Source organism: Vombatus ursinus, unplaced genomic scaffold, assembly GCF_900497805.2.
Source record: "Vombatus ursinus unplaced genomic scaffold, bare-nosed wombat genome assembly UNPS02014832.1, whole genome shotgun sequence".
NCBI lineage: Eukaryota > Metazoa > Chordata > Mammalia > Diprotodontia > Vombatidae > Vombatus > Vombatus ursinus.
In genome coordinates, this window is record NW_020954610.1 from 11,172,075 (window position 1) to 11,188,461 (window position 16,387).

General features: G+C 37.8%; 1 protein-coding gene across 1 annotated transcript in view; it reads left to right on the top strand.

Moving 5' to 3' along the window:
* Positions 1-16,387, top strand: part of LOC114025687 (collagen alpha-1(XV) chain-like) — a 117,143-nt gene that overhangs the window by 89,270 nt on the left and 11,486 nt on the right. The window contains exons 9-11 of the mRNA XM_027839157.1: positions 10,363-10,416; positions 13,304-13,381; positions 15,413-15,529. Coding sequence (XP_027694958.1) covers positions 10,363-10,416; positions 13,304-13,381; positions 15,413-15,529 — 249 coding nt within the window. The remainder of the gene's footprint in view (positions 1-10,362; positions 10,417-13,303; positions 13,382-15,412; positions 15,530-16,387) is intronic.

Consider the following 16,387-nt stretch of genomic DNA (forward strand, 5'->3'; position numbering starts at 1 on the left):
AGGAAGAAATACAAGTGACAGACAGCCTACGTTTTCATTTGCAGCTTTTTGTTTGACTATGTTCTTCTCCCTAAAGTACCACACAGAACTAAAATCCAAACACCTTTTAAATAGCTAGGTCACGGCTAGGAGAAAAAATAGAGAATTTTTTTTCCTTTTAGGTGTTATAATCTTTCTTCTATAACTCCTGACATTTCCTTTTAGGGCATACCTGTTAAAAAAAAAAAGGTTCCCAATTTATGCTTATTTAGGAAGAAATTTTATTTAACTTAAACTGATCAATTAACTAATGAGTTTCTATTTTTTAAAAATTTACTAGAGGGAATCCTTTAAAAAAAGAACTAAGTCGTTTTCCTCTCAATATTCTGGTACAGGGGATAGAACTGACCTTGGAGTTAGGAAGATCTGAGTTCAAGTCCTGCCTCAGACATTTGCTGACTATGTGACCCTGGCAGGTCACTTCACTTTTCACTACTATAGGCAAGTCTGTAAGATTGTAATCACACAGAAGATACAGAACTGCAGTTATAAAGAAATCCCTCAACAGGAGGGAGCTCCCCATAACAATGAAATCAAAGATCCAGTCTCCCTAAACAAATTTTTCATAAAACAAATTCTGTTCATGGACCCTGATGTTAAATTGATGAGGATGGGAGCTAGACACCAAAAAGGAAAAACCCTGGACTTTCCCACATGGCCAAATCTCTGACGTTTGCCTGGGGCTATAATCGCATCAACTGACCTTTCATTGTGGCTACAGCCCAATCTTCCGATTCTTTGTTACCCTTAACCTAGCCTAGCCCTCCGGCCCCTGGCCATTTCCCACCCTTAGCCTCAGCTAGGCTCCATTCTCCCTAGGTCCCAGACATCCTAGTCACTCCAAACTACTTGGCCACTCCCAGACCCCTCCCTTCCTAGATCCTTTCTGTATATAAGGTCTATCTTGTCTCCATTAAGGTGCTCAAATTCTTATACTCCAGTCACTGCTCAGATTTTTACCATCTGGCTAATAGCTCACAGGTGCTCAGATTCCTTAAGAGTCTGGCTAATTACGGCGGATCTTTAATAAACCTTGTCTTTGGCTGAAAGAAGGCTTGTGTAGAATTCTTTCGGGTAGGACCCATGTGTCATTATTTTGGGGTCCCAGCACCCCTGAACCCCTAAACCTCAACAAAATGATTCATTCCATTCCTTAGGACAAATTTCAGATTTTTAACAAGTGCATGAGAAAAAAAGCTTCTTTTTACTTTGAGCACTATTCCTTCTCTATCTGTATTGCTGTGTCATTGACTAAAAGCAATATGAAAGCTATAGATTATGGAACATTTCTTTGAAATACATAAAACTTTTATTTTTAAAATAATTGCATTTCAATTATGCAAAAGTAGTAAAGGAAGCATGTTTGGCTATTTAATAGTGTTTTTGGTTATGGCGTACATGTTAGATTACTTTCTTCCAGGCTTTGACATACCCAAGGTTATATTTTTGTCAAACAATTTGGTTGTGATATTAGGTTCTCAACTCTCTTGTGTGTCAAGTACCATAAAAGATTTTACAGTAACCAAAATCTAATCCTGTTAGCAGGCAAATTACCTCCAGAAGTAATGAAAAACATTAATTTGCAAGGACATATTTTCTGTTGGGTTGCTGAAGTGCTATGGGTGGGCTGATAAACAAGCTGATAGATAGGTCACATTAAGTTCAGGGTATTGGTGAGAATGAATGCGCTGAGAAACCTGTTACTTAAGAATGCATAGAAATCCAAACACTGCTCTTTCTGTATCTCAATTTCTATTCAAAGCCTTTCTTATCCAACTGATTCTTTCCCTTTGGTATATGTAAAACAACTAAACATTACCTCAAATATAAGGGATTTATATCTTGAATGCAAGAATCGGGAACCTGTATAAAATAACTAACAAATGGGGTGGATGGAAATTCAGGCCCATCAATGTATGGATCTGTTTAGCTCAACTATACTGCTTTGCTACAAGCCAGGGATGACTGCAGGGAAGGGAGAAGGGAAGGAATATTTGGGAAGTGAGAATGTAAGGTCCAAGAGGGCCTTACTTTGATTAATGTAAACAAAAAGCATATTTAATGGGGAAAAAATAAATTCAAGAACATGGAATCTTAAACTGGATGTCTTCTAGACCCCTTAAAATCAACTTGTCTAAAAGAGAACTCCTTATCTTTCCCCCCAAACCCTCCCCTTCTCTTCACTTCCCTATTCCTGTCAAGGGTACCACCAACCTCCCAGGTACCCAAGCTCAAACCTAGTTGTCATCTTTAACTCCTCACTCTCTCTCACCCCCTATGTCCAATCTGTTGCTAAGGCCTGTTGATTTTACCTCCATAACGTCTTTTGGGTACGTGCTCCTCCCCTCTTCTGACACTACCATCACTCTGGTGCAAGCTTTCATTATTTCATACCTCAGAGTACTGCAATAACCTGCTGGTCCCTGCTACAGGTTTCTTTCCACTCCAGTCTATTCTCCACTCAACTGCCAAAATTTTAAAGATGATTTTAGAGAGCAGGTCTGATTATGTCCCTAACACACCTACTCAACCATAGAGGTTATATTTAACCTCTAGAGTTAAATATAAAATCCTCTATTTTTCATTCAAAGACTTTCATAACCACAACCACCCCAATTTTTCCAGTCTTCTTACACTCTAATTACACACACACACACACAACACACACACACACACACACACACACACACTCTCACACACACACACTCTGCAATCAAGGGACACTGTCCTCCTCGCTGTTCTTTACACAAGACAGTCCATATCCTCCTCTGACATTTTTAATAGCTGTCCCCCATTCCTGGAATCTCTCTGCATCTCTGCCTCTAGTCTCTCTGGCTCCCTTCAAGACCAGGGAAAGGAGAGGATTCTGGGAACATGGTGCCGTAGGTCAAAAAATTCCTAGCTCTCCAGATTTCCTCCACAAATAAGACAAAATAGCACCTCAGGATGAATGTAGAGTGATACAAAGAAGAGTTAGGGCAGAACAGTGTTCCTCCTGGGAGGATACTGAGGTTTGGTCCCCTGGAAGTGTAAACACCCCCAGGCTAGTTCCACTCAAACAGCAAGCAGGGAGCTCTGGGGCTAGTAGGGTTGGGAGGTAGCCTAGGCCCCAGCCACAAGATTTTTCACTTCCCAGACACTGTGGGGAGTTGTGTGTCTGAGCAGGGGAAGATGGAGGGAACCTCTGCTGATAAGAGATGCCCAGCTGCGCTGCTGAAACACAGCTCTGGGCAAGAAGGAACCAGAATAAGCCCAATGAATGTAGAAGCTGGGCAGGGATGCCCCTGGCTGTGGGCACTTACTGGAGGGCAGAGTTTGTTTTCAGTTTCAGGCCACAGGAGAAAAGTGAAGGAAGATCTGAGGCCAGAGACACCATCCCCCATACCCAGGACTAGAGATGATTACAATAAATAAGCTGCTATAAATTTAAAAAAAAAATGAGCAGGCAAAGGAAAAAGAACCCAAGCATAAGAAGCTGTTATAGGAATAGAGAAGATCAGGGTTCACTTCAGAGGAGAGAATTGAAGCAAAAAAAAAAAAAAAGCCTTTCCTATCCCAGAGAGCAATGCATAATGGTCACCTGCCCCAAAAGAATTCATAGAAGCACTTTAAAAAGACTTTAAAAATCAAATGAGATTGAAGAAAAAAAAATTTTTTTTAAATCCAAGAAAAACCAGAAGATTATGAAAAGAAAGTCAACCAACTAGAAAAGGAGATCCGGAATCTTAAGGAAGAAAGCAACTCCTTGGAAATTAGAATTGGCCAAGGGCAGGGGTAGGCAACCTGTGGCCTTGAGGCCACATGTGGTCCTCTAGGTTCTCAAGTGTAGCCCTTTGACTGAATCCAAACTTCACAGAACAAATCCCCCTAATAAAATGATTTGTTCTGTAAAACTTGGACTCAGTCAAAAGGCCACACCTGAGGACCTGGAAGGCCACATGTAGCCTCAAGGCCACAGGTTCCTCACCCCTGGGCAAATGGAAACCAGCAAAGTTGTAAGAAACCAAGAAATAACAAAACAAAATATAAAAAAAATGAAAAAATAGAAGAAAAAAGTGAAACACCTCATTAAAAAAAAAAACCAACTGATCAGGGGAACAGATCAAGAAAAGAAAACGTAAGAATAATTGAACTACCTGAAAGCTATGATCAAAAAAAGAATCTTGATACCGTAATACAAGAAATAATTAAAGGAAATTGTCCTCAAGTGTTAGAACAAGAGGGGAAAGCAGAAATAGAAAAAAATCCACCAATCACCACCTGAAAGAGATCCTACGAGGAAAACCTGCAGGAATATGATAGCTAGATTCTGAAACTCCCAGCTCAAGGAGAAAATATAATGAACAATAAGAAAAAAACAATTCAAATATGCAGGATCCACAATTAGAATCACCTAAGACCTAGCAGTGGCTATAGTAAAAGACCACAGGTCTTAGAATACTATATATTAAAGAGCAAAAGAATAGGGGTTGCAGCCAAAATTATCATACCCAGCAAAGCTAAGCATAATCCTGAATGGGAAAAAAAATGGACATTTAATGAATTGTCAGTCTTTCTGGATTTTGCTGCAAAAAGACCCGAAATCAATAGAAAATTTGACTTACACGATCCAAGAGAAATGTAAGGTAAACATCAAAGACTAATTACAAGGGACTCAGTAAGGATAGACTGTTTACTTTTTATGCAAGAAAATGTAAATTGCATGTCTACAATTATTAGTAATTGGGCAGTTTGAAAGAAAGATTGGGGTAGAAATGAATATGACATGATACTAAAAAGTAAACCATCTAGGAAAAGCTAAAAATTAGAGTTCCAGAACCCTACTCTCATCAGGAATGGGTTAAAGAGGAAACAATACCTGTATATCTAAAAGGGCATAAAAGTCTTCTAAATTCAGAAAGAAATGAAAAGCTAAGGGGATAGAGAGGAGGAGAGGATAAGGGAGGGATCCTGGGGAGGGAGGGGGGTGTTAAGTAATAAGAGGTCAAGATAGCAGGTAGAAGTAAAGCAGAGGAGTCAGGAGAGATAGGAAATAAGAGATACATACAAACATAAAATAAAGGTCAGGAGTTGAATTTATTAGGTAAAAAAAGCAGGGGTAGTCATCACGATCTCAGACAAAGCTAAAATAGATTTAATCAAAAGAGAAAAATAGGGAAACTATACTATACATCAGCCATATTGATCAATATTGTTTTAGACTATTTAAAATAACTAGACAGTATAAGGTTGGAATATTGCTGTGATGTAGAAAATGATGAGTTTGTAGATTCAGAAAAATATGGAAAGACTTGGACCAATGAAAGATGTTACACAATTTCAGAGAAACTGAGGACACACAAGCATAGTATGTTCTTACATAGATGAATATGAATGTATATGTGTATATATATGTATGATTATAGATATCCATGTATATGTATGTAAGTGTATGTGTGTATATGTATATATTGTGTATACGTGTGTATACATATATACATGTATGTATGTATAGCCACACTTAATTGCAACCTTGGGAGGGGAGGGAAGGAAGGGGGGAAAGACCAAGGTAAAAAGGGCACAGCACTTACTAGCTGTATGACCCTGGGCAAGTCACTTAACCCCGATTATCTCACCAAAAAGCAAAAATAAATAAATAAATAGATAGATAAATAAATAAATAAAAATTTTAAAGTGCACAGAAGAGAACAAAAGAAAACCTACAAGGAAGCAAAGAAAAGATGGACATCTTTGAATACAATGTGTATTTATTATATAGACTTTCTTGAAATGGAAATTTATTGCTTTTTATTTTGAATCCTCTCTTATGATCTGCTGTGCACATGGCAGTCTTTTTTCTATTCTTATTTTGTATTTAATTTTTTGTATTTAAGTTTAAAATGTTTCTTTTTATTTTCTTATCTTGTATTTAAGTTTTAGTATTTAAGTTTAACATTTTTTTAAAATCTAAAATAAAAAAAGACCCAGGGAAAATATCATCTTCTATAAGAATCCTTTTCCCTATACCCCTTAATGTTGGTGCCTTCCCTCTGTTGATTATCTCTTATTTATTCTGTATATATCTCAGTTGTACATAGTTGTTGGCATGTTTTCTCCCCAATTAGACTATGAACTCCTTGAGATCAGGGATTATCTTTTACTTTCCTTTGTATCCCCAGTACTTGGCAGAATGCCCAGCACATTGTAGGTACTTTAAAAATGTTTATTGGCTAAGTGAGTGATTTGACATCAATCTAAGATACAAGGGCCAGACTTCCTCATGAACAAGAGATTGGTGCAAGGCGCCTTTCTCTGTTAAATGCCAGGCTGCTGGAGTTCACGTCAGAAAACCATGCTTACAAACACTCTCAGAAATAATAAAGTTAGTGTACTTTCTATGTTTGAGAAGAAAAGGTCCAATTCAAAACATTTTTTCGAGAGTAAGGAATACAGTCTCTAAACATGGCAGAACAAGTAATCTCCTTCCATTGGTGACTATGGGGAGGTCAACTAACCTCTCTGAGCATCTGTTTCTTCCTTTGAAAAATGAGCTTTGGGGCAGCTAGGTGGTGCAATGAATAGAGCACCGGCCCTGAAGTCAGGAGGACCTGATTTCAAATCTGACCTCTGACCAAACACTTGACACTTACTAGCTGTGTGACCCTGGGCAAATCACTTAACCCCAATTGCCTAAAAAAGCAAAACCAAAAAAAAAATGAGTTTTATAATAACCATAGGACTTATCTTACAGGGTTGTGGTGAAGCTCAAATGACAGCATGTATTTATATCACTACGTAAAATCAGTTATATTTATTATTAACAGTTTCAGTAACGGAAACATAAAAGCAATTTTTAGAACTAAATCCTTTAAATTACAAAGAAAGAGAATTAAGATATGATCCTCCAGAATCTTCAAGTGTGGTCTGTGACAGATGGAAACTCCAAGAGACATAATTTCTATGTAATTAATAATCCATTTATTAATTATGTCTAGCAAGTAATTAATAGATTGATGGTCATTGGCTTTCTCTCATAAACCAAAGACCAACCTTGAGGAACATTGAATTCTTTAAAAGTCTTTGGGAAAAGGGATGTATCTGAGGGTGGAAATCAACTCTGATTGGCTAAAGTGGGTGGACAAGGAGCTGGGCTAAAAGCCTTAAACTCCTGCTAAGGAGAAGATGAGGCTCAGCTGCCTCATCCTATCTGAACAAAGGCATCCATCTCTAGTCAGTCTGTGAACAGTGAACAATGGTGGGGGAAGAATTCCACCTAGATAAGATTCTCTTTGTAATGTCTAGTTGAGTGAGGTCCCACCCAATATCAAAAGCAAGTACTCCAAGGATTTGGGCAATTTCATCCATCAGCAATGTCCTTCAGAGACCAACTGAATAACCTACAAGGGTTGGTTTCTGAATGAGGAAATAGGAAGAGAAAAACTTAAAATTAATTTAATAATTGATTATTAATATAAGAGAAAAATAATCATTTCTCTCAGGTCCTAGCCTTTACCTTGATTGTCCTGCAAAAAACAAATAAATGAATGAATGGGTGAATGAATAAAATATAGTTGTGAAAATGTTTGGATTCATCAAAACATGAAATTCAGGCAATTCAGGGGGCATAATTATTTTGAGAGGAAGTCACAAAGCATCAGCCTACAATCAGGAGACCTGGCATCTAGTCTCATCTACTGCTTGACCTTGGGAAAGTTGATTTACCTTAATTTTTTTCATCTGTAAAACAAATGATCTATGACATCCAAACTCTAATATTCTGTGATTCTATAAGCTGAATAAACATTAGTGCAAAGCAAGGACATAAAAATGCCTCTTTATTCTGTGTTGTGTTCTGGTTTTATCGACACACAAATTTTCATTAAATTCCTAGCAGAATAGGATTGTCTGGGGCTTTTCTGTTGGTTTCTCCAAGTCGAAGGATTTAGCTTAGTCGACAGCATGCTAAATAACTTAGGGCTATAGATATAAAAATGGAATTGGTGAAGGTAAGGGAATATATGTACAGCCCTTACCTAGCCCAGTGCCTGGTATATTATAGGTATTTAATAAATGCTTGTTGATAGATTGACAGTATATTTATGTAGATAACAAACTTATAAAACTAACAATGGTCAGTGTAATACTGAATAGATCTATTGCCCATTTACAGAGCTTAAGGCTATAAACTTGCAGGTAAGAATTATGTGGGAGACATGAGAAGGACTGCTCAGGAATAAGAAATATCAGGAAAGAGATTAAGAATCGAGTCCGACAAAGGGCACAAAGGGTGGTGGTCAGCATGGGGAAGTTGTCATTACTCTGCTCTGAGTCCTCAAGTGTTCCTGCCAGGTGTCAATGATATTTCTGTGTGTGTAAAGTTGCCTGGCATCTCATTGTGCCACACTCCCTATTCAGATGACTAGCTAGGTTGTCTGCTAATCCAGAAGTCATCTTTCCCTAAGATTCTTTTCTATGCATATACAGCAGTATATTGATTCTGTTATATGAATATATACTGAAGAAAGCAACAAACTATTTCTCACTCCAAAGTATGAAGTTGTAATAGTAATAATAATAATTAGCCAACATTTCTGATTTATATTCTTACAGAATCATAGATTTAGAGCTGGAAAGGACCTAAGAAACTATCTCCAGCACACTCATTTTCAAATGAGTAAACTGAGGTCCATAGATTAAATGGTTTGCCCAACACACACCTTTAGATGGGGAATATTTTTTACTGTTTTATTTTGTCCCTTCTCCAGCCATCTAACATTTTCCCCCCACTATCCCATCCCCAGATACTTTTAAAGCCAAATGTAAGACTGTGGAAGGAATTGTTAAAGTTAGGCATTTGTTAATCAGGGCAGCTAGGTGGTGCAGCAGATAGAGCACAGGCTTGAGTCAGGAAGACCTGAGTTCAAATCTAGTCTTTGATACTTAGTATGTGACTCTAATTCAGCTCCTCACCCATGAAATGAGCTGGAGAAGGAAATGGCAAAGCACTTCAGTATCTTTGTTAAGAAAACCTCAAATGGACTCATGAAGAGATAGATATGACTGAAACAACCAAACAACAAAATTTTGTCAATCAACCTCCACTGCACTCTGCCAAATCAGGCCTATGGAATAAGAAGCTTACTATAGACCTAAGGAATCCTTTGAACTCAAGCTATAAATTTATATTCTGTTATCTCAATCATTTGTTATCCACGACAGTTACAATTACTACTTCCACCAACAATGTGATTTGTACAATAGTGCAAATGCATTTGTGCACTGGTTATATTTTCAGGGATTTCTGCAATGCAGATACTTAGAACTTAATTTTACTAAGCCAGCATTTAACACAAAACCTGGCACATAGTAGACAATTTGATAAATGCTAGTTGGCTGAATGACAGACTCTTTCCATAGCCACAATGCTCTCCCTAAAGGGTTTAAGATGAAAAATAAATTGACCATTGAGGGGTTTTTTGGTATGGATTTGAAAATAGAAAGAATTATGACAATAAATAACTAGTTATTTATAGTATTACATGGTATTTCAATTGCACTTTGCAACAACCTTGCGAGGAAAGTGATGTTATCCCCATTTTACAGATGAGGAAACTGAACCTCAATGAGATTAAGTGACTTACTTAGTATTACACAGCTAGGAAAAGCCTGAGACAAAAATTGAATTTAGGTCTTCCTGACTTCAAATCCAGAGCTCTAACCACCTGAAATCCTAGGACAATAGTTTTAGAGCTGGAAGGGACCTCAAAAGCCATCTAATCTAAGCCCTTTCTTTTATAGCTGAGGAAACCTGAAGCCCGGAGAGGATAGTGATGTGATCAATTTCATAAGTAGTAAGAGATAGAATCAGGTTTGGAACCCGGGTCCTCTGATTCCAAAGGCAACACATTTCAACAGTAACACTGTGCCTCTGAAGTTGGGGTTGGAATCCTTGCTTTCCCACTTAAGGTGACCTCAGGATAGTCTCTTTACCACTCTAAATGACAATCTCCTCAGCCATAAATTGGGGATAATAATTCTTGTATGGTCTATTTTCTCAGGATAGCTGTAAGGATATTGTTGTGCAAATCATAAAGCATAAAAGTACAATATAACTTGGAGCTGTTGTTGCTATTATGCCTTCTTGCCCCCAAATTTGCCCTCCGAGTAACTTAATTGCTCTGATTCTTCTAAGGGTGACATTGAAGGGTGAGGTACTGTTACTCCTTCTACACAAAGACCAGACCTAAAATTTTATCTGTCTTATCCTTTTAATGAGCACTACAGAGATTAATGAACTTTCAGTTGGGTTGAATTCAACATTTTAATAAAATAATTTGATTTTAGGGTGAAAGAGAGCTCCCAGGACCTAAAGGACAGGCTGGCGCTAAAGGGGAAAAGGTATGTGTGTGTGGAGCTGGTGTTGAAAAATGAAGTTGCTTTGAGTTTATTGCCTTGAGCTTTTTAAAATATCAATTTAATGAACTGCATCCAAATTCATAATTCCTTCTCTCCTCTCTCCTCCTTCCTCTCCCTCTCTCTACATAGGGTGTCATACCCTTACTTGCTAGTCCTCTGCCCAAAGGAAAGTAAATTTTGATCACTGAAATCTCACTTTCTTAAGGACCACGCTTTAAACTCAAATCACTCTGGCTCTCACTGATTAGCCAACAATAGATCCTAGCCCAAGCTAAGCCTATTGTTGGGACCCAGGTTGTTCAGAGTGAATGTATATAGTAATTGTTTCTGTTTTGGCCGGAAACCCTGAGGGTCTTTTTTTTTTTTTTTCTGACTAGGTAAAAGAGGCTGTTCTTTGTCTCCTTTCTTACCTAACCTTAATCACTGAATGTGTATTGCCTAAGTCAAACTGAGACCTGGGAAAGACTATAGCTTAAAAAGACCAAGGTCTCCCGCTGCATCAGGGCCATCTCCAGTCTTGCTGATCTATTATCTTGCCACTGGACTCAGATGGCTCCTAGAGGAAAAAGTGAGACTGGCGACTTTGAACTGCCCTCCCTCACTTAAATCCAATTTACTTGCAATTCATGGCATCACCTTCCTGATGTCATGGTCCTCTTTTGAGAATGAAGGACAAACAACAACAAATAAAACAAAAAAGAAACAGGATGATGACATCTCTGTGCAATTAAATTAGAACCACTCACTGAAAACAGTTGTTAGGAGAGCTTCTGGGGTGAGTTTCTGGGAAGAGGACTTGATCAGTTTCTCCTACCCATTTTGATTCCTATAGTTGGTGCTAAATACCTCTCCAAATGAGAGATTTATGTTATAATTTAGTGTTTGCCCTGGAAAGGAAAACGGGAGCAACAAACCCCACATGGGACTTACATGCCCAAACAAAAAAAAACATATTAAAAGGTATTCCTTAATATCGGCAGGAAAAGGTGAAATTAAAGTGCTATAGACCTTCATAACTGCACTTACATGGGGGTGGATGATCCAGCAGCACCCTCAAGATGGCTTCCCAGCTTTCCCTTTTGTATAGGAGAAGTCACAACTCTGTGATGTGTTAGAGATATTTCCCCACTTTTCAGTGGTTTCTGGTTCATCTGGTTGAGAATGGTGATTGGTGGGGAGTGAGGTACTATCTATCTCCTCTGCTTTCAGACCTACACTTTGGGAGCTCTGAGCACAGCAACTGGTTGAGTGAAATGAGAGAGTATGAGATTGGAATGTTTCCTCATTTCCTAAAAGTCAGATAATAAGGGGCATGTGGAGGACCTCTTCTATGATTCTAGGTGCTATGTTAAGGCCCAGATACCTATGAAGGTAAAATTGGAGAAACAGAAGGCCACCTCAGCTGATTTCTGGGGTAAAAGCAGAAGAAAGCAAGAAGCAATTAAAATTACAGGACAACCAAGTATTATGAGCAGAAGGGCCTTCCCAGGAGTACTGCCTCTTAAATTGTCTGGTCAGTGCCTGGAGACCATTCTCGGGTGGTTGTCTTAAATGAGGATCAAAGGAGGAAATAGAAATAAACTTCTAATATACTAAAATCCCAACAAGGGAGGGGTGGGGGGAGAAAGGCCTCAGTGATCAATATGGCAGTATAGAAATGGGTGTATGCATATGTTTTCTTACAAGCAATATCATTTTGTTTACATTCTCCAGTGAGGAAAGATAATACTTGCAGTTACAAAATTCTAAGAAACAAACATACCCTTATACACATAATTAGAAGGGTCATGAAAACCACAAACCAGACACTATGAAATGAATCTAAGCAGTCATAATTAATGGGCCCAAAAAAAGCCACCCCAAAAGTAAAACCAACAAGGTGAAATTGAACAGGCAAAAATTTAAAGTCCAGCATTTAGGTTCAAATCATCAATTGTGCATGTACAGGATGGAGGAGTCCTTTCTTTACAACAAAGGCCTATAAGCTTGTGTCTTGTAGAACTTTAGTGAGTCCCCAGCACACAAACTAGTTTTGTCAAAAGTTCATTTGTAAGTAGGGATTTTATTTCTGTGGAGAAAAATATGTTCCGGATCCTAAAGATTGAAGTAGTGAATATATTACGCGATTATCTCACCAAAACCTACTTAACTTATAATGTGGCTGAGCATATTGAACTAGTCTTAGCCTGACTTCAGCATGCTGGTGTCAGAGAGCAAGGAAGAGGAATGATTCTAATATAACTAGATTTTCAGATAGTCTTTGTCAAGGTTTCACCCTAAAAAAGCAGAAAAAAGAGTAGAGCTTTTTTTTTCACTTTCTCTGGTAAATAGCTATTTAGCCAAATAAATAAATAGTAAATAAATAAGTAAATAGCCCTGGCCAAAATTCTTAAATGAATGAAGTTGGTCATTGTTATTTTTTTGACCTCCCTGTCTGCTCTTGCTTGTTAACACAAAAGAATCCCTAACTGGTAGGAATCCAAGAAATATAACAAAGCAATGTGGAGAGAAAAAAAAAGTAAAGTTATGTGGGGCAAGAGTTAGGAAGTTAAGGGAGCACCATGAAAGCAGCTCTCAGACCATATTATCTCTTATGAGCAGTCCTAAAGTATTCTGGGATAATGGTTTTTATCTGTTTTCTTTTCTCTGCTCTTTTCAAATAAGTATTTGGAAGAATTAGTGATGATGAGGGTCGGTTCCAGGTTTGAGGGAAGGCAGTCAGTAGGCAGAATTGACAAAACTTAGGAGAGATTCTTGCCTGAGGATCTGTAATACCTGAACACTAGTCCCTTTTTGAAGATGGAGTATCTAACTGAAAGACTGGGAAAATGGAAGAAGTCTAAACTCTGTTGACTTTCCTTCCCTTTAGGGTGATCCTGGTGAAGGACAACCAGGTCTTCCTGGGTTTCCAGGTTCCCCTGGACCATCTGGGCCTCCTGGAACATTGGTGAGGTTCTTATCTGTGCTGTATTCTGCAGTAATTATTGTGAAAATAAAAAATGGGAAGAATGAAGAGTTTCTTGATCAACTCCATGTATCTGCCTGTAAGACTAACTACAGGGGCAGCTAGGTGATGCAGTGGTTTGAGCACTGGCCCTGGAGTTAGGAGGACCTAAGTTCAAATCCTCCCTGAGGTACATAAATCTCACTAGCTATGTGACTTTGGGCAAGTCACTTAACCCCAACTGCCTCAAAAAAAAAAAACTACAGTTCCTTGAGATTATATTATATTATATCATACTATATAATATCTTCTATATATGAGAGATACATAGATATATAGCTGGATCTAGCATATGTATTCATAAATCTTTGGAATCTGTTTAATTTTCCTAAAGAAATGTTTTGAGGATGAAATATACTTTTATAAATGTATATACATATATATTTGTACTTATCTATATTTGTGTATTATATACAGTATCTTAGGAACTAGAAATTGTTTCACTTCTTAAAAGCATGTTCAAGGAATACATAATGAAGGGTCAAATCATTGAACACTTTAGCAGGAAAATCTAATGAGGAAAGAATAATATGTTTATCATAAGGGAAAATAATTTATTAAAGTCTTTGAGGGAAGATAAACATGGTAGATAGATAAGTAGATGGAGCATTTATTAAGTGCTTACATTAGGACAAGAAGGAGGCATGGCAATAATACATTAAGACTTCCAGATGGTGTTAAAATTGACAAGGTTCCACATTAAAGGATACTAGACAAATCAAAATGTGTGGCATTTAAAAAGTTCAAGAGACATAATTTCTGGATAATTTAATCATTTTATTAATAATGCCGGCATTTTTATCAAAGGTCAATTCTCAAATACCAAAGATAATCATGGTGGCAGGACTTACAGTTGATATGCCGTGGAAGAGGGGTGTTCCTGAGGGTGGCAATCAACTCTGATTGGTTATAACAATTAATGAGAGGTGGGCTCTACAAAGAGAAGTGAGCTCACTCCAATGAGGGGCCAAGAGTGACTATCTATATACTCAATAGAGCATAGAGTACCCTCAGCCTTGGGCAATCTAGACAAAGAATCTATATTCCCCAATCATGCCTGAGCTAGTTGAGTGAAGTAGCAGTACCCAGAATGGGGAGCATGTTAAGCCTATCCTCCATCAGCCCTGTCCTTGAGAAATTGGACAAGGAAATAAGATGGGGGGAAAAACTAGGATTGCCCCAATTTTAATAATTTATTGTTAATATGAGAGCAAAAAAATCATTTCTTTCAAGCAGAAATAGGAACGAGAGAATAGAAAAAGGAAACAAAGGTAGATATAACCAGGACTTCTGTGGAAAGTAAAGTACAGCCAGTGAGATTCCTGGCTATGTGACTTAACTAATCAGTCAAGTTCAAATGCCTTCTCTTCCATGAAGTCTTCCTCAGTATACCTTGTCAGCAGGTATCATCTTCCGGCATCATGTAACATTTTGTCTTGTGCCGGGGAAGGGAAGATGCTCTGATTCAAGACTGCTTCCAGACTTAACTTCTTGGGAGGAGGTGTGGGTAGATATAATTTAGTATATCCCCATGGTACTCCGTAGCTACTTGTCCGTAATAGGAGTTTAATAAATAGTTACTGAATAACTAAATAAGACTTGCCTTCCTATTAGTGCTTCAAAGTGATATTTTTTATTGTTATTAAGTAAAACTTCAGGGTCAACTAGGTGGCATAGTGGATAGAGCACCGGTCCTGAAGTCAGGAGGACCTGAGTTCAAATTCAGCCTCAGACCAAACACTTGACATTTACTAGTTATGTGACCCTGGGCAAATCACTTAACCCCAATTGTCTAAAAAAAAAAAAAAAAAAGTAAAATATCAATAAGTTCTTGTTAAAGTTCTAGTTTTTTCTTTAGATAGTTATCTAAGTATCGAAATGACCAAAGTGTTTGTTTTTTTTTTCAGAAGTATAATCAATCTTACAAAGTGCTGATTTTATCCAAGTTTTTAAAATACTTTCTCTTGGTAACAGGGTATAATGGAGATTGATGGTTCTGGCTTTGGCTCTGGTTCTGGCTCTGGTTCTGGCTCCGGTTCTGGTTCTGACTCCACCTCTGTTCACTTTGAAGGCAGTGGAGAGTTGCTAAGAGTAAGTATGAATCCATATTAGACACAAATATAGATTGACTAAACCAAGCCTTTATGCAATATTAGTAAATGAAACTTAAACTGATAAAAACATGACATGCGTTACTTGTTAGCATTTCTGTTTCTTGCCCCTCACAAACTTCTCCAATGAAGTAGGCTAATTCTTCATGATCTACTCTCTCTCCTACTCTCTTACAATCTGGCTTCTTCTCCTCCACTCTCTTGTAATAGATATCTCCATGTCAGGACCAAGTCTCATTTGCCTTGGCCTCTCTGTAGCATTTGTTAACCCTGTCCCATTATTGAAACTTTATTGGATCTATCATAGTAAAGTGGAAAGAACAGTGGATTTGTCCTCAGAGGGCAAGTCACCTATCGGCCCTGTTTGTCAGCTTCCTCATTTTGCAAATGAGGACTCAATGACCTCAAAGGTCTCTTGCAGCTCTAAATCTATGTTCTAACAAACTCTCTCTCTCCTTTTATCTACTGAGATGATATATTATTCTGGTTTTTCAGAGTGGCTAGGTTGTGCAGTAGAGTGCTAGTCCTGATATCAAGAAGACCCGAATTCAAATGTGACCTCAGGCTAGCTGTGTGACCCTGGTCAAATCACTTAACTAGAATCTGCCTCAGTTTCCTCATCTGTAAAATGGGGGTAAAAATAGCACTTACCTCCCAGGGTGAGAATAATGAGATATTACTCGTAAACCTGAAAGTAAATAGAAGCTATATTTACTGCTGTTATTATTAATATTGTTATTATGTATTATTAATATATCATGATAGAACATATATATTGCATATTATAATATATAATATTATTTATTAATATATTATTACTATTCTTTTACTCTTTATC